The 18,143-nt window shown below is 28.4% G+C and overlaps 3 protein-coding genes across 3 annotated transcripts; all 3 read left to right on the top strand.

Moving 5' to 3' along the window:
- The first annotated feature begins 2,514 nt into the window (after positions 1–2,514).
- Positions 2,515–3,627, top strand: LOC148173419 (trypsin delta-like). Its single transcript, XM_088040115.1, has 6 exons — positions 2,515–2,625; positions 2,674–2,854; positions 2,901–3,033; positions 3,080–3,187; positions 3,234–3,392; positions 3,441–3,627. Exons 1-6 carry the CDS (start codon positions 2,577–2,579, stop codon positions 3,585–3,587), a joined length of 777 nt encoding a protein of 258 aa, XP_087896241.1. The 5' UTR covers positions 2,515–2,576; the 3' UTR covers positions 3,588–3,627.
- A 1,976-nt stretch (positions 3,628–5,603) lies between these two features.
- On the top strand, positions 5,604–11,227 carry LOC148173418 (trypsin-1-like). The gene is made up of 5 exons (XM_088039878.1): positions 5,604–5,615; positions 7,006–7,181; positions 7,236–7,377; positions 7,428–7,541; positions 10,934–11,227. The coding sequence occupies exons 1-5, from the start codon at positions 5,604–5,606 to the stop codon at positions 11,225–11,227; spliced, it is 738 nt and encodes a 245-aa protein (XP_087896004.1).
- A 5-nt stretch (positions 11,228–11,232) lies between these two features.
- On the top strand, positions 11,233–15,143 carry LOC148173417 (trypsin-3-like). Its single transcript, XM_088039877.1, has 3 exons — positions 11,233–11,269; positions 14,159–14,390; positions 14,440–15,143. The coding sequence occupies exons 1-3, from the start codon at positions 11,233–11,235 to the stop codon at positions 14,981–14,983; spliced, it is 813 nt and encodes a 270-aa protein (XP_087896003.1). The 3' UTR covers positions 14,984–15,143.
- The last annotated feature ends 3,000 nt before the right edge of the window (positions 15,144–18,143 follow it).

The following is an 18,143-nucleotide window of genomic DNA, read 5'->3' as shown; positions in this document are numbered from 1 at the left end:
ATTTTAAAATTTAGCACAGTCGATTATTAATTCAAAAGTAGTAAAACCTCCAAATTTTTACGAGTTTACTATTGAAATTAACAATGTTACGAAATTTAATAAAAAAAAAGTGAAAATTTTGGTGACTTCAAAATAAAAATTTCAAAAAATCTATTTTTTGTTAAAAAATTTTGTAATTTGGCTAAGTAGATAATCAAGTCCAAAGTAGTAAAACCTCCAAATTTTATGAGTTTACGATAAAATTGACAAAGTTACGAAATTTAATAAAGAAAACGTGGAAATTTTAGTGCGGCTTCAAAATAAAAAAATTTTAAACTCTCTATTTTTTGTTTCAAAATTTTGTAATTTTGCTCAGTAAATAATGAAGTCAAAAGTAGTAAAACGTCCAGATTTTAGAAGTTTACGATTGAAATTGACAAAGTTACGGAATTTAATACAGAAATGTAAAAATTGTGTGCGTCCCCAAAATAAAAATTTCTGAAAAAATCTATTTTTTGTTCTAAATTTTTGTAATTTGGCACAGTCGATAACCAAATCAAAAGTAGTAAAACCTTCAAATTTTAAGAATTTATGAATGAAATTGACAAAGTTAAGAAATTTAATAAAAAAAATGAGGAAATTTTGGTGCGTCTTCAAAATTAAAATTTCTCAAATCTCTATTTTTTGTTTCTAAATTTTGTAATTTAGCACAATCGATAATAGTCAAAGGTTGTGAAGTTACCAAATTTTAGGAGTTTACGATTGGAATTGACAAAATTACAAAATTTAATTAAAAAATCGTGGAAATTTCTTAAAAATCTATTTTTGTTCTAAAATTGGCACACTCAATTATAAATTCAAAAGTAGTAAAACCTCTAAACTTTACGAGTTTACTACTGAAATTGACAAAGTTACGGAATTTAATACAAAAATGTGGAAATTTAAGTACGCCTTCAAAATGAAAATTTCTAAAATTCCTATTTTTTGTTTCAAAATTTTAAAATTTAGCACAGTCGATGATTAATTCAAAAGTAGTAAAACCTCCAAATTTTTACGAGTTTACTATTGAAATTAACAATGTTACAAAATTTAGTAAAAAAAAGTGAAAATTTTGGTGAGTCTTCAAAATAAAAATTTCAAAAAAATCTATTTTTTGCTAAAAAGTTTTGTAATTTGGCTAAGTAGATAATCAAGTCCAAAGTAGTAAAAGTACGTAGTAAATAGTACGTAGTAAATACGAGCGATTATTTTAATCCCATATTATTTATTATGTACAATCATAATTCTTCAAGTTCTAGAGACTCTTACACTAATCGGTGAAACGAACTCCTTCAAAAATAAAAATTTCTAAAATTCCTATTTTTTGTTTCAAAATTTTAAAATTTAGCACAGTCGATAAAGTAGTAAAACCTCCAAATTTTATGAATTTACGATAAAATTGACAATGTTACGAAATTTAATAAAGAAAACGTGGAAATTTTAGTGCGGCTTCAAAATAAAAAATTTTAAACTCTCTATTTTTTGTTTCAAAATTTTGTAATTTTGCTCAGTAAATAATCAAGTCAAAAGTAGTAAAACCTCCAGATTTTAGAAGTTTACGATTGAAATTGACAAAGTTACGGAATTTAATACAAAATTGCAAAAATTGTGTGCGTCCTCAAAATAAAAATTTCTGAAAAATCTATTTATTGTTCTAAATTTTTGTAACTTGGCACAGTCGATAACCAAATCAAAAGTAGTAAAACCTCCAAATTTTAAGAATTTATGAATGAAATTGACAAAGTTAAGAAATTTAATAAAAAAATGAGGAAATTTTGGTGCGCTTCTAAAATAAAAATTTTTAAAAAAAACATTTTTTGTTCTAAAATTTTGTAATTTGCCACAGTCAGTTATTAATTCAAAAGTAGTAAAACCTAAAAAAATTTTAAACGTAAAATTTTTTACGAGTTTACTATTGAAATTGACAAAGTTACGAAATTTAATAAAAAAAATGTGGAAATTTTGGTAAAATTTGAAAATTAGCCCAGTTGGTAAATTCGTCGATAATAGTAAAGTCTCCAAATTCCAGAGAAATAAAGATTTAAACACAGAGAAACTAGAGAAAATCTAAAATTGAAAGATTGAAAAAAAAACTAAAAAATCTAGAGAACTCAAAACATCATAAAGTTCAGAAACTGCAGAAAGAATAAGAGAAAATTTACACTATTCAAAAAAAATAAATAAAATCGATTTTAAATGGAGTCAAAAATAAAAGTAAATCTATAGATTCCAACGAAAATCAAAATGGTCTGGAGAAAACTCAGAAAATTCCAACCGAACCGAGAAAACAATCTTAAGAAATTGTTATTCATTGAAGGCCTCAACCGACCTTAATCCGCCTCTTTTTTTGATTGTGAGCACCCTAGAGATCTAAAAATATCTAACTTTATCTAGAGATAGACTCTTAACCCAATTTTTTCAAAACCGCGACATTTATCTAGTCTCTACTTGAAAAGTAGACAAAAATTGCGACACCACTCAAAATTTCGATAAAAGTCTTCCTTATCGATCCTTGCGCCCACTATAAATACCTCCTCCACGTCACCCAGCTAGTAAAAATGTTGCGTTACACCATTGTCCTCCTGCTTGTGGCAGCCCTGGTTTCAGGTAAATTAAAAAATAAAATTTGTGGGGATTTTCCATTTTATTATTCAGGAAACGCGGTGCCCAAAAAACAGAAGCGCCACCAACCCGATGGTAGGATAATCGGCGGAAATACAACAACCATCGAGGAGAACCCTTGGCAAGTCTCTTTGGAGGCCTTCAGCATCCATAACTGTGGAGGTTCTATTATTTCCGAAGACACCATTCTAACCGCTGCGCACTGTATCGACGGGTAAAGTTTGCATAGTAAAAAATTTCGTCTAACAATTTTATTACAGTCTCATTTCGTTGTTCTACGAAGTAGTTTCTGGAACTGAAGACCTCCTTCAGAATGGTACCCGTTCTGCAGTCAACAGGACCATCGTCCACGAAAACTACACCGATCTGGGTTACGACGTCGCTCTCATCATCGTAAGTTAGCCTCCAAACTCCCATCATAGTGTTAAAATTCTTTTAGTTGCAAGAACCCCTCACTTTCTCCGACAAAATCCAAGCGGTTCCTCTCACCGATGAAGATCCAGCAGCTGGCGATACAGTCAGAGTAACAGGATGGGGCGTCACTTCGGTGAGTTCCACCCCATATTTAGCCCAGTTTCGACTATTTTTCTCAGGATTGGGACATTCTCACCCCTAATCTCCTATACAGTGTTGATGTCAACATCGTTGATCATGCAGAATGTGCCGCTGACTACGCCGACGTTGAAGACGTCACCGTTGATGACACAATGGTGTGTGCTGGCGTCGCCGAAGGAGGAAAAGACGCCTGCTCGGTAAATCAAACCAAAGTAGAAACAAGAGTAGTTCAATGAAATTTTTAGGGCGATTCCGGTGGCCCTTTGACCAAGGATGGCGTTCTTGTGGGAATCGTGTCCTGGGGGATGGGGTGCGGTCTTGCTCAGTATCCAGGAGTTTACACGAGCGTGGCTTCTGTCAGGGATTGGATCAAGGAGAATTCAGGAATATAAGAAATCTGTAGCAATCACCAAATAAAAATTGTACTTTTAATTTTTTTTTTTGTGAAAACTCTTGAAAATCCATAAAATGGTTCTCGTGCTCTGCTATTTTTAGAGATTTGGAAACAATATCTGGCACACCTGTTTCAATGAGCGTGCGATTTAAAACGATCTCATACATCGAGTATTTGGCTGTCAAACATCAATTAGTTGTCGAGTGTGCCAATGGAAAGTTGCAAATTTGTGGTTTTCGACGAATATTTACGTTTTTGGTGCAACAAATTTTAATTAGACAGTTCGCTTGTTGATCGAATTTGATTCATGTTTGACTGCCTAACAGTATGAGATTTAAATAAGCGAGGGCGGCGTAGATAATAAAAAAAACACAAAATTAGAGAAAAGTAAAGAGAAATATGGTAAAAATTTGCACCAAAAATAAGAAGGGAATCATGACAAATACAGAGAAAAACTACACGGTTCACGGAAAAATTGGAAATCTAACACAAAAAAATCTGAAAAAATAGGACGAAATGAAGCTGCAAACCTCAAAACGATTTAAAAAATATAAATAAAATTTACAATGGGAGAAGAAAAACTTAAGAAATAAATAAATAAATAAATAGAATTCTAAGAAAAATGTCAACAAACTCCAATGAATCTAAGAAACATTCAAAGACAATAAAAAGTGGAAATTTTGGGGCGTCTTCAAAATAAAAATGTCTAAAAACTCTGTTTTTTTATCTAACATTTTGCAATTTTGCTCGCTCAGTCAATAATCAAGTTAAAAGTAGCAAAATGTCAAATTTGACGAAATTACAATTGAAATTGCCAAAGTTACGGAATTTATTAAAGAAGGGTGAAGAAGTAGGAGCGTCATCAAAAATAAAAATTCTATTTTTGGTTCTAAAATTTTATAATTTGGCACAGTCAATAATCAAATCAAAAGTAACAAAATTTTCAAATTTTACAAGTTTACGATTGAAATTGTCAGAGTTAGGAAATTTAATAAAAAAAAGATGAAGATTTTGGTACGTCTTCAAAATAAACATACTAAAATTTTTATTGTTGTTCTAAAATTTTGTAATTTGGCACAATTATTAGTTAAATCAAAAGTAGCAGAATTTCCAAATTTTACAAAATTACGATTGAAATTGCCAAAGTTACGAAAATTAATTAAAAAATGTGGAAATTTTGATGCGTCTTCAAAATAAAAATTTCTAAAAACTTTTTTTTTATCTAAAATTTTGCAATTTTGCTCGCTCAGTCAATAATCAAGTTAAAAGTAGCAAAATGTCAAATTTGACGAAATTACAATTGAAATTGCCAAAGTTACGGAATTTATTAAAGAAGGGTGAAGAAGTAGGAGCGTCATCAAAAATAAAATTTCAAAAAATTCTATTTTTGGTTCTAAAATTTTATAATTTGGCACAGTCAATAATCAAATCAAAAGTAACAAAACTTTCAAATTTTACAAGTTTACGATTGAAATTGTCAGAGTTAGGAAATTTAATAAAAAAAAGATAAAGATTTTGGTACGTTTTCAAAATAAGCATAGGTACTAAAATTTTTATTGTTGTTCTAAAATTTTGTAATTTGGCACAATTATTAGTTAAATCAAAAGTAGCAGAATTTACAAATTTTACAAAATTACGATTGAAATTGCCAAAGTTACGAAAATTAATTAAAAAATGTGGAAATTTTGATGCGTCTTCAAAATAAAAATTTCTAAAAACTTTTTTTTTATCTAAAATTTTGCAATTTTGCTCGCTCAGTCAATAATCAAGTTAAAAGTAGCAAAATGTCAAATTTGACGAAATTACAATTGAAATTGCCAAAGTTACGGAATTTATTAAAGAAGGGTGAAGAAGTAGGAGCGTCATCAAAAATAAAATTTCAAAAAATTCTATTTTTGGTTCTAAAATTTTATAATTTGGCACAGTCAATAATCAAATCAAAAGTAACAAAACTTTCAAATTTTACAAGTTTACGATTGAAATTGTCAGAGTTAGGAAATTTAATAAAAAAAAGATGAAGATTTTGGTACGTTTTCAAAATAAACATAGGTACTAAAATTTTTATTGTTGTTCTAAAATTTTGTAATTTGGCACAATTATTAGTTAAATCAAAAGTAGCAGAATTTCCAAATTTTACAAAATTACAATTGAAATTGCCAAAGTTACGAAAATTAATTAAAAAATGTGGAAATTTTGATGCGTCTTCAAAATAAAAATTTCTAAAAACTTTATTTATTGTCATAAAATGTTGTAATTTGGCATAGTCAATAATCAAGTCAAAAGTAGCAAAACCTTCAAATTTTACAAGTATACGATTGAAATTGCCAAAGTTACTAAATTTAAGAAAAAAAAGATAAAAATTTTGGTACGTCTTCAAAACAAAAATATCTAAAAAAAAATTCTATTTTTGCTCTAAAATTTTATAATTTATTAGTCAATATGTAATTAAATCAAAAGTAGTAAAACCTCCAAATTTTACAAGTTTACGATTAAAATTGGCAAAGTTTCAAAATTTAATAAAAATGATGGCAGTTTTGGTGCCAAGACGTCTTCAAGACGAAAATTTCTAAAAATTCAATTTTTTGCCGTAAAATTTTACAGTCGATAATCACGCTTAATCTAGTAAAACGTGAAAATTATAATTATTACTATTAAAATTGGCAAAGTTACAGAATTTAATTAAAAAATAATAGAAATTTTTGTGCGTTTTCCATAAGAAAATTTCCAAGAAAAACTCCATTTTTTGTTTTAAAATTTTGTAATTTGCCACAGTCGACAATCAAGTCAAAAGCAGGTAAACAAAGTTACGAAATTTAATATAAAATAGTAGAAATTGATCTGTCTTAAAAATACAAACTTCTAAAAGCTTTATTTTTTTTAATTTATGAATTCTTTGTTATTAAAATTCTGTATTTGCTTTTTCCTTACTGTTTTTCCACGAGACAATGTCTGCTGACGCCACACAATAAATTTATAATATCCATAAATCAGCCAAACGTAAACAAAATTTTACTATAATTTATTAACTTGACTGTTGTTAAGTCCAAGAATTGCACGTAATTTTAGGTGTAAACCGCAATTCTCTCTATTTTCCTACTATTTTGCGAACAAAACAAATACGAGCGATTATTTTAATCCCATATTATTTATTATGTACAATCATAATTCTTCAAGTTCTAGAGACTCTTACACTAGTCGGTGAAACGAACTCCTTCAAAATGGCTTTGTTTCAAATTTTGCTGATCTGTTTCCTCAGTGAAAGTGTTTTGAGCTGTAAGTATTTTTAGTCCCGATTCAATAATAATCTAAATCGGACTTTGATCAAAGTGAAGATGTCTCTGATAAGAACAATCGTTTTAAGTGATTTCTTTGATAACACGTGTATTGTGTGTTGCATCAACTAACACCATTTTCAGATAAGTATAATAATTTTAGCGGCCCCGTTGCTCGATGGGCGCATTATTGGAGGAACCCCTGCAAACATCCGCTCTTTCCCTTACCAAGTATCATTACAGAATAGCAGAGGTCACATTTGTGGTGGTTCTATTATACATCAAGACTTTATATTAACAGCAGCCCACTGCTTAGAAGGGTAAAACTAAACCTCCCCACGAAAATCCACCTCGTTCTCATCAAATAATTTCAGCGAATCGATCGGATCATTAAAAATTCGCGCGGGCAGTCATTTCCACAGCAAAGGAGGAGCGACTCGCCTCGTTTGCGGCAACATAACCCACGAGAACTTTACGCAAGTTTATGGTTACGACAACGACATTGCCATACTCAAAGTATCATTTTTACTGACCCCCAACACATTTTTATTCACACTGTTTCGTAGCTCTGCGAAAGTTTAGTGTTTGGTGCGAACATTCTGCCTGTTGCGTTACCGGAATTCGGGGAAAACCTCCCAGATGCAGCCTCCGCAACAGCGAGCGGCTGGGGGTGCACCAATGTGGGTAGTTCTCTCTATTAGGGTAAAACTACTAATGAGCGGCGCCCGCGATACGTTTCGAAAATAAGAGTTGGGTGTATTGTAAAAGCCTGCCGAATATTCTAAGCGGTAATCTTACTTTTTTTGAAGTCCTTTGGTACTTTAAGACACCAATAAGAAGTAAGACGACAGCTAGAAAAAAAGTTATTTGTGTACCAAGGCCAAAAAGTATTTTTTTTGGCCGAGTCTTTTTCCATAAAAGTTCCATATTTTCTTTATTTGCATTTGCAGTTTTAGCATGTGTTGATTTTACCCAAATAATTATAAAATTAGGGGTAATAGCGGAATCTTAATATATGCAAAAGTATGGATAAATGGCGACACCATAGATCGGCCAAAAATGATTGCGACCAGAAACGACTTACTTTTAGGGCGCTTTTGAGGCTTAAAAATTCCAATTTCAGTTTAAGTTGCCTAAAAAATATCTTTTTAAAAATAACTATTATTATATACCAATTTACAATTTTGCAATTTTGGTAATTTCCTAGTGTTTTAAAATGGTGCCCACTATTAGTTGAGAGCGGTGCCGATTATTGGCAAAAAATCAATAAATAAATGGACTTCTAAAGCAAACTGTAAACAGATATATTCAAAGACAATAAAAAGTCGAAATTTTGGTGTCTCCTCGAAATGAAAATTTCTAAAATCACCATTATTTGTTCTAAAATTTTGTAATTTGGCACAGTCGATAATCAAGTTAAAAGTAGTGAAATCTTCAAAAATTGTCAAAGTTGCGAAAAATAATAAATAAAAAGTAAAAATTCTGGAACGTTTTCAAAACGAAAATTTTTGAAAACTTTATTTTTTGTTCTAAACGGTTGTAATTTGATAAAGTCAATAATGAAATCTATAGTAGTAAAACCTCAAAATTTTACAAGATTACGATTGAAATTGCCAAAGTTACAAAATTTAATAAAAAAAAAGTGGGAATTCTCGTGCATCTTCAAAATGAAAATTTCTAAAATCTCAATTTTTTGTTCTAAACTTCCAAATTTTAAAAATTTACTTTTGAAATTGACAATGTTACGAAATTTCATAAAAGTGGAAATTTTGGTGTGTCGTCAAAATAAAAATTTCTAAAAAAAGTCTTTTTTGTTCTAAAATTTTGTAATTTGGCAGTCAATAACCAAATCACAGTTAGTAAAACCTCTAAATTTTACAAATTTACAATTAAAAATGCCAAAGTTAAAAAAATTAATAAAAAAAAGTGAAGATTTTGGTACCTACATCTTCAAAATAAGTTTCTAAAAATTTTTTTTTTTGGTTCTAAAATTTTGTAAATTGGCACAATTAATAATTAAGTCAAAAGTAGTAAAATCTTCAAATGTTTTGCGATTACAATTACGAAAAATGTCAAAGTTACGGAATTTAATTAAAAAAAGTGGAAATTTTGGTGCGTCTTCAAAATGAAAATTTCTAAAATCTCAATTTTTTGTTTTAAACTTCCAAATTTTAAAAATTTACTTTTGAAATTGACAATGTTACGAAATTTCATAAAAATGGAAATTTTGGTGTGTCGTCAAAATAAAAATTTCTAAAAAAGTCTTTTTTGTTCTAAAATTTTGTAATTTGGCAGTCAATAACCAAATCACAGTTAGTAAAACCTCTAAATTTTACAAATTTACAATTAAAAATGCCAAAGTTAAAAAAATTAATAAAAAAAAGTGAAGATTTTGGTACCTACATCTTCAAAATAAGTTTCTAAAAATTTTTTTTTTTGGTTCTAAAATTTTGTAAATTGGCACAATTAATAATTAAGTCAAAAGTAGTAAAATCTTCAAATGTTTTGCGATTACAATTACGAAAAATGTCGAAAGTTACGGAATTTAATTAAAAAAAGTGGAAATTTTGGTGCGTCTTCAAAATGAAAATTTTTAAAATCTCAATTTTTTGTTCTAAACTTCCAAATTTTAAAAATTTACTTTTGAAATTGACAATGTTACGAAATTTCATAAAAATGGAAATTTTTGTGTGGCGTCAAAATAAAAATTTCTAAAAAAGTCTTTTTTGTTCTAAAATTTTGTAATTTGGCAGTCAATAACCAAATCACAGTTAGTAAAACCTCTAAATTTTACAAATTTACAATTAAAAATGCCAAAGTTAAAAAAATTAATAAAAAAAGGTGAAGATTTTGGTACCTACATCTTCAAAATAAAAGTTTCTAAAAATTCTTTTTTTGGTTCTAAAATTTTGTAAATTGGCACAATTAATAATTAAGTCAAAAGTAGTAAAATCTTCAAATGTTTTGCGATTACAATTACGAAAAATGTCGAAAGTTACGGAATTTAATTAAAAAAAGTGGAAATTTTGGTGCGTCTTCAAAATAAATTTTTCTAAAAACTCAATTTTTTGTTTTAAAATTTTTGAATTTGTCACACTTGATAATCAAATTAAAAGTGTAAAACCTATAAATTTTAAAAATTTACCATTTAAATTGACAATGTTACAAAATTTTATTAAAAAAGTGGAAATTTTGGTGCGTTGTCAAAATAAAAATTAAAAAAAAATTTTTTTGTTCTAAAATTTTGTAATTTGGCAGTCAATAACCAAATCACTGTTAGGAAAACCTCAAAATTTTACAAATTTACGATTGAAATTAAAAAAGTTACGAAATTTAATACAAAAAACAAGGAAATTTTGGTGGGTAAAATAAAAATTACTAAAAAATCTATTTTTTGTTCTAAAATTGTGTAATTTTTCTCAGTTAATAATTAAGTCAAAAACAGCAAAATCTCCAAATTAACATTTAACATTTATTTAAGACTGTTTGTATCTAATTTGAAATGGTGAGGTGTACTTCTCAAAAAAAGTATGATAAAAAGATAAGTAACATTCTGTCAAAATCCATTTCTCCTCAGTAACATCTTCATATTTCATACCAAAGTAAGGTTACTACCACATAATATAAAAAAATCCACTTGGAAAAGAAAACAAAAAACAAAATTGTCTAAGAGTCGAAAAAGACAAAGGAAATTAAGAGAGAAAAGAAGCAGAAAGCAAATGTGCTATTCTGAGCCAAAAAGAAAAAACTAAGACAAAAGTCTTTGACAATAAATAATTGTTAGAATAATAACTATTATTATATCAATTTACGATTTTCCAATTTTGGTAATTCCCTAGAGTGTTTTCAAATGGTGCCAACTATTGGTCAAAAAGTACCCATAATTAACTTAATGCTGTCTTCTGAATTCTGAAGATTTACAACAAATTCAAGTTTTTCTGAGAAAAATGACAACAATCATACAGGCGTAGAACAAAAATTCAATTTTATAAGCGTTTTGAAGTTGAGAAATCTGCTAATGATGCCGATTATTGGTAGTTTTAACCCTATGCAAAAACTAATTTTTTTCTAGACGCAAAACACTTCGCCTCGGCTCCTCCAAGTGTCTTTAGTCATCCACGACCAAATTTCCTGCAGAAAACGGTATAAATCCCTCGGAAAAATAACACCGCGAATGCTCTGCGCGGGGTGCAAGAAAGGAGAGTGTGATTCTTGTCAAGGAGACTCCGGAGGACCGTTAATTGCGCGTGGTAAACAAGTCGGGATTGTGTCGTGGGGATATGGATGTGCTAATAAGGATTATCCTGGCGTCTACTCGCGCGTTGCAAAGTTGCGAAAGTGGATTAGGAACAAAATCAGAATATAATTAAGATGCAGTTTTTGTCAAAACTGTTAGGGCTAACTCGGAGTAATTAGTTAATTGCTGTGTTGCACGGAGTTAATTTATCAAAACTTCACTCTTTCATAATTTATTAAATCGGAAATTTTGTTTAAAACTTGATTTTATTCGCAGTGACGGAGTAAAATTAGTTAGGAATGTCTTAAAGGAAAACGAATAAAGTGTAAGAAGTGCGCGTGTGTTTTTATTTTTTTATTTCCTTGTTCTTGTCCGAATAGAAAGACAAATCTGGGGGAACATTTAATAGAACCAGAGACAACAAGATCTCAATTTTTTTTGCTAGTTCCAATTCTGCGTTTTCGAGATTTAATTTAAGTTTAACAAAAATTTTTTTTTAGAAATTGTCATATGGAAAACGCACTAAAATTTCTATTATTTTTTAATTAAATTCCCTAACTTTGTCAACTTTAATAGTAATTATTAAAAGTTTGACGTTTTATTAGTTTAAACGTAATTATCGTCTGTACTAATTTACAAAATTTTACGACAAAAAATTGAATTTTTAGAAATTTTGATCTTGAAGGCGCCTCAAAATTGCCACCATTTTTATTAGATTTTGTAACTTTGGCAATTTCAATCATAAACTTGTAAAATTTAGAAAGTTTGCTACTTTTGACTTGATTATCGACTAAAAAATTACAAAATTTTAGAACAATAAATAGAGTTTTTAGAAATTTTCATTTTGAAGACGCACCAAAATTTCCACTTTTTTTCTTAAATTTTGTAACTTTAACAATTTTAATAGTAAACTCGTAAAATTTGAGGGCTTTACTACTTTTGACTTGATTATCGATTGAGCTAAATTTGCAAAATTTTAGAGCAATAATTAGAGTTTTTAGAAATTTTTAGTTTGAAAGCATCAAAATTTTTATCTTTTTATTTAATAAATTTTGTAACTTTGGCAATTTCAATCGTATACTTGTAAAAATTAAAGATTTTGCTACTTTTGACTTAATTATTGACTGTGCCAAATTACAAAATTTTAAAACAATAAATAGAGTTTTTAGAAATTGTTATTTTGAAGACGCAACAAAATTTCCACATCTTTTAGTTAAATTTCGTAACTTTGGCAATTTCAATCGTAATTTTGTAAATTTGGAAATTCTGCCACTTTTGATTTAATTAATTATTGTGCCAAATTACCAAATTTTAGAACAACAAATAAAATTTTTAGAAATTTTTATTTTGAAGACGTACCAAAATCTTTACCTTGTAAAATTTAACGGTTTTACTACTTTGGACTTGATTATCAACTGTGCTAAATTACAAAATTTTAAAACAAAAAATAGAGTTTTTAGAAATTTTTGTTTTGAAGACGCACCAAAATTACTATTTTTTTTAATCTTAAATAGTTCAAATTTGGCATATTTACTATTTTTAACACTTTAAGTAATTGTGCTAAATTTCAAAATTTTAGAACAAGAAACAACAATTTTGGAAATTTTTATGTGAAGAGCAAACCAGAAATATTTAAACAGTTCTATTCAAATCTGTAACTCTGGAAGTTTTAACGTTACAACATTCCAATTTAGCAGTTTTATTATTTTTAACATTCTTATTAACTGTATTAAATGACAGAATGTTAGAACAAGAAACTGAAATTTTAGAAATTCTTATTTTACGGACGGACTACAAATGTCCAAAAGTTTTTATTAATACTCGTAACTCTAGAAGTTTAATTGTTACAACATTCAAATTTGGCAGTTTTATTATTTTTGATACTCTTATTAACTGTGTTAAATTACAAAATTTTAGAACAAGAAACAAAAATTTTAGAAATTTTATTTAAGGTACGAATTAGAAATGTCCAAAAAATTCTAATAAATCTCGTAACTCTGAAAGTTTCAATCATAAAACATTCAAATTTGTGAAATTTACTATTTCTAACACAATAATTAATTTTGTTAAATTTCAAAATTTTAGAACAAGAATCAACAACTTTAGAAATTTTTATCAAAGACGAATCAGAATGTTCTAAAATCTTCTAATCAAGTATGTAGCTCAGGTAGTTTTAATGTTACAACATTAAAATTTGTAGGTTTTATTGTTTTTTTAGAGTTTTAATAAATAAGCAAAATTACAACATTTTAGAACAAGAAACAGAAAATTTAGAAATTTTTATTTAGAGAACGAACTAGAAATGTTCGAAAGTTTCTCAAAACTCTTGTAACTCTAAAATTTTTAATCTTACAACAATAAGTATTGGCCATTTTACTACTTTTTACACTCTTATTAATTGTGTTAAATTACAGAACTCTAGATCAAAAAACAAAAATTTTGGAAATTTTTATTTAAAGTACAAACTAGGAATGTCTAAAAATTTCTAGTAAATTTTGTAACTCTGAAAGTTTTAATCTTAAAACATTCAAATTTTCGATATCGGAAGTTTGGCATAGTTTTAGCCATGAATTTTTCCGAAAAACTCCAACTTTCGACTTTTGGAAAATCTAAAAACGCTTTCTTTTTACCAAAAAAGTGCGTTTTTACGGAAAATAATATCAGACGTCGTGTTCCAAAAATGTCAAGCTTCAAAAATCCAATTTTTTGACATGTTACATTTCATAGAACGAAATTTAGAAGCACAAAATGAGATACAAGACTAGACTAGTGGGATTAAACTAATTACATAAAAATTTAAACGAAATCCTCGCCAAACCAAAATAAATCTGATCTAATTTTTATCAATACAACAACACCCACTTACCGACACTTTTCAATAAAATCATTATCTTCATTAAGCAACCAATTCAGTATCGCGTCCGCATTTTGAAAGATAAACAAAACAAAACTCATTGCTACAAAAAATACCAAAAAAATGTCACAATAAGGTTCAAGGTAAGCAAATAGATAAAGCGCTAACAAAAACCACATTCGGAAGCGCTGGGAGTGGGCGATAAGATAACACTACTGAGGGTAAAATTCACCTAATTTTCTTACGTTTTTGTTCATTTCCTCTAATTTTATTATCAACGAACAATTTTCTAGCCTCCCCTCGCATCGTTGGGGGTGCCGCCACTATCATCGAGGAATTCCCCTATCAAGTGTCAATCATCTACATCGATAGCCACTTCTGCGGGGGTTCTCTAATCCACCCTCGATTCGTCCTGACAGCAGCACACTGTACTTTAGAGTAACACCAAATTATGCTAAACTAACAGACGCTTTACTATTTTTTTTAGGTACGAACCGAGATTGCTTTTGGTGCGAGGAGGCTCCACGTTCGTTAACCAAGGGGGCCAAGTCAGACAAGTCATTAAAATTTACCCAAAAGACTCAAAATACGACGAAGAAACCCACGATTACGACATCTCCATTTTAAAATTAGAATCTCCCTTTAGAATTGGGGCGACTATCCAAACCATATCTTTACCACGTCAAGATAATCCAATCAAAGATAATTTAATAGGAGTAGCGACGGGATGGGGGCGCCTCCATCACAATGGGGTGCTTCCAATGGAGCTTCAACACGTTAGATTACCCATAATAAATCGCGCGAAATGCGAACTGTACAATGGTAAAATTACAAGAAATATGTTTTGCGCCGGGACTGCGAAAGGGGGTGAAGACACGTGTCAGGGAGACTCTGGAGGACCTTTCGTGGTCAATGGGGTTCTTGTCGGGATCACTTCCTGGGGATACGAATGTGCAGAGAAAAACCGCGTTGGGGTTTATACAGAAGTGGCGCGCTTCACCAACGATATTACAGCAATTATAAATAACTGACTGATAATAAACCAGTTTTAAAACGGCTTTGTTCACACAAGTCTGATAAGGAACACCTAATTACGAAATTTCGCAAGTGATTGTAACCAATAATTGAGCAATTTCACCGAAATTATTAAAATGTATACAGCTGGGTCTGAAATGAAGCGACAAAGTTTAATTGTGGGCTATTTAAGCAACGATATTTGAGCAATTGGTTTGTAGCGAGCGATAAATTCAATAAAATCAAAAGATTAAAAAAATGGGTTACAAAAATAAACAAACAATCTGCTTTGAAATTTTAACAGAAAATTTTGGTGTCTTTGATAACAATTTCCAACAAATTCAGCAATTTAGCGCAATTAATTAACGCCTTAGAAATAGTATATCTACCAAATTTGAATGTATTAAGATTGAAAATTTCAGAGTTAAGAGATTTACTAGAAACTTTTGGACATTTCGAGTTCGCTCTTTAAATAAAAATTTCTACACTTGTTTCTTGTTCTAAAATTCTGAAATTGAGCACAAATAATAAAACTGTTACAGGTAGTAAATTTGCTAAATCTGAATGTTTTAAAATTAAAACTTTCAGAGTTATAAAATTTACTAGAAATTTTTAGACATTCTTTTGTACTTTAAATAAAAATTTCCAAAATTTTCAGTTCAGTAATTAAACACAATTAATAAGGGTGTAAAAAGTAGTAAAACGGCTAAATTTCATTGTTTTATGATTACAACTTTCAGAGCTACGAGGGTTTTGAGAGACTTTCGAACATTTCTAGTTCGCTCTCTAAATAAAAATTTCTAAATTTTCTGTTTCTTGTTTTAAAATTTTGTAATTTTGCTCATTTAATAAAACACTCAAAACCAGTATAACCTACAAATTTGAATGTTGGAACATTAAAACTACCTGAGCTACATACTTTAATAGAAGATTTTAGAAGATTCTGATTCGTCTTTGATAAAAATTTTTAAAATTGTTGTTTCTTGTTGTAAAATTTTGAAATGTAACAAAATTAATTAATTTGTTAGAAATAGTAAATTTGACAAATTTCATTGTTTTATGATTAAAACTTTCAGAGCTACGAGGGTTTTGAGAGACTTTCGAACATTTATAGTTCGCTCTCTAAATAAAAATTTCTAAATTTTCTGTTTCTTGTTCTAAAATTTTGTAATTTTGCTCATTTAATAAAACTCTCAAAAACAGTAAAACCTACAAATTTGAATGTTGGAACATTAAAACTACCTGAGCTACATACTTTAATAGAAGATTTTAGAAGATTCTGATTCGTCTCTGATAAAAATTTCTAATGTTGTTGTTTCTTGTTCTAAAATTTTGAAATTTAACAAAATTAATTACTGTGTTAGAAATAGTAAATTTCACAAATTTAAATGTTTTATGATTGAAACTTTCAGAGTTACGAGATTTATTAGAATTTTTTGGACATTCGTACTTTAAATAAAATTTCTAAAATTTTTGTTTCTTGTTCTAAAATTTTGTAATTTAACACAGTTAATAAGAGTATCAAAAATAGTAAAACTGCCAAATTTGAGTGTTGTAACGGATAAACTTCTAGAGTTACGAGTATTAATAGAAACTTTTGGGCATTGCGTATCCATCCGTAAAATAAAAATTTCTAAAAACTTTGTTTCTTGTTGTAAAATTCTGTAATTTAACACAGTTAATAAGAATACCACAAATAGTATAACTGCCAAATTTGAATGTTGTAACAATTAAATTTCTAGAGTTACGAGTATTAATAAAAACTTTTGGACATTTGTAGTCCGTCCGTAAAATAAGAATTTCTAAAATTTCAGTTTCTAGTTCTAACATTCTGTCAGTTAATACAGTTAATAAGAATGTTAAAAATAATAAAACTGCCAAATTGGAATGTTGTAACGTTAAAACTTCCAAAGTTACAGATTTGAATAGAACCGTTTGGACATTTCTGGTTTACTCTTCACATAAAAATTTCCAAAATTGTTGTTTCTTATTCTAAAATTTTGAAATTTAGCACAATTACTTAAAGTGTTAAAAATAGTAAATATGCCAAATTTGAACTATTTAAGATTAAAAAAAGTTTGTAATTTTGGTGCGTTTCCAAAACAAAAATTTCTAAAAACTCTAATTTTTGTTTTAAAATTTTGTAATTTAACACAGTTGATAATCAAGTCCAAAGTAGTAAAACCTTTAAATTTTACAAGTTTACGATTAAAATTGCCAAAGTTACAAAATTCATTAAATAAAAAGATAAAAATCTTGATGTCTTCAAAATGAAAATTTCTAAAAACTCTAATTTATTGCTCTAAAATTTTGCAATTTAATTTTAAGAGTTTATATTTAAAATTGTCAAAGTTACAAAATTTAAGAAAAAAAAGTGGAAATATTGTTAATAAGAATGTTAAAAATAATAAAACTGCCAAATTTGAATGTTGTAACGTTTAAACTTCCAGAGTTACGGGTTTGAATAGAAACGTTGGACATTTTTGGTTTGCTCTTCATATAAAAATTTCTAAAATTGTTGTTTCTCGTTCAAAATTTTGAAATTTAGCACAATTAATTAAAATGTTAAAAATAATTAATATGCCATATTCGAATTATTTTAAATTAAAACTTTGAGAGTTACCAAATTTACTAGAAACTTTTCAACATTTCTAGTTCGCTCTTTACATAAAAATTTCTAAAATTGTTGTTTCTTGTTTTAAAATTCTCAATTTTAGCATACATAATTAAAGTATGAAAAATAGTAAAATTGCTAAATTTAAATTATCTAAGATGAAAACTGTCAGAGTTACGTTTATTTTTTTAAACTTTTGAACATTTTTAGTTCGCTCTTTAAATAAAAATTTCTAAACTTTCTGTCTCTTGTTCCAAAATTTCGTAATTTTGCTCATCCAACAAGACTACCTAAAGCAGTAAAATTTCCAAATTTTAATGTTGTAACATTAAAACTACCAGAGATACAAATTTTAATTGAAAATTCTGATTCGTCTTTGATAAAAATTTCTAAAATTGTTGTTTCTTACTTTAAAATTCTGAAATTGCACAATTAATAACAGTGTTAGATGTTGTACAACTGCCAAATCTGAATATTGTAACATCAAAACTACCCAAGTTACAAAATTTAATAGAAAATTTTGGAAATTTCTGGTTCCTTTTTGATACAAATGTCCAACATTA

Source organism: Gnatocerus cornutus, chromosome 6 (assembly GCF_029298725.1).
Source record: "Gnatocerus cornutus isolate USDA-ARS CGAHR chromosome 6, icGnaCorn1.1, whole genome shotgun sequence".
Taxonomy (NCBI): domain Eukaryota; kingdom Metazoa; phylum Arthropoda; class Insecta; order Coleoptera; family Tenebrionidae; genus Gnatocerus; species Gnatocerus cornutus.
Note: the sequence above shows the minus strand (reverse complement) of the source record. Positions and strands in the feature narration are given on the sequence as shown.

Coding starts and splice junctions, on each gene's coding strand:
- LOC148173419 (XM_088040115.1), top strand. CDS start 2,577: ATGTTGCGTTACACCATTGTCCTCCTGCTTGTGGCAGCCCTGGTTTCA. Junction 2,626..2,673: donor TGTGGCAGCCCTGGTTTCAG/GTAAATTAAAAA, acceptor TTTATTATTCAG/GAAACGCGGTGCCCAAAAAA. Junction 2,855..2,900: donor GCTGCGCACTGTATCGACGG/GTAAAGTTTGCA, acceptor ATTTTATTACAG/TCTCATTTCGTTGTTCTACG.
- LOC148173418 (XM_088039878.1), top strand. Junction 7,182..7,235: donor GCAGCCCACTGCTTAGAAGG/GTAAAACTAAAC, acceptor AAATAATTTCAG/CGAATCGATCGGATCATTAA. Junction 7,378..7,427: donor ACGACATTGCCATACTCAAA/GTATCATTTTTA, acceptor ACTGTTTCGTAG/CTCTGCGAAAGTTTAGTGTT.
- LOC148173417 (XM_088039877.1), top strand. CDS start 11,233: ATGCAGTTTTTGTCAAAACTGTTAGGGCTAACTCGGA. Junction 11,270..14,158: donor ACTGTTAGGGCTAACTCGGA/GTAATTAGTTAA, acceptor GTGGGCGATAAG/ATAACACTACTGAGGGTAAA. Junction 14,391..14,439: donor GCAGCACACTGTACTTTAGA/GTAACACCAAAT, acceptor TATTTTTTTTAG/GTACGAACCGAGATTGCTTT.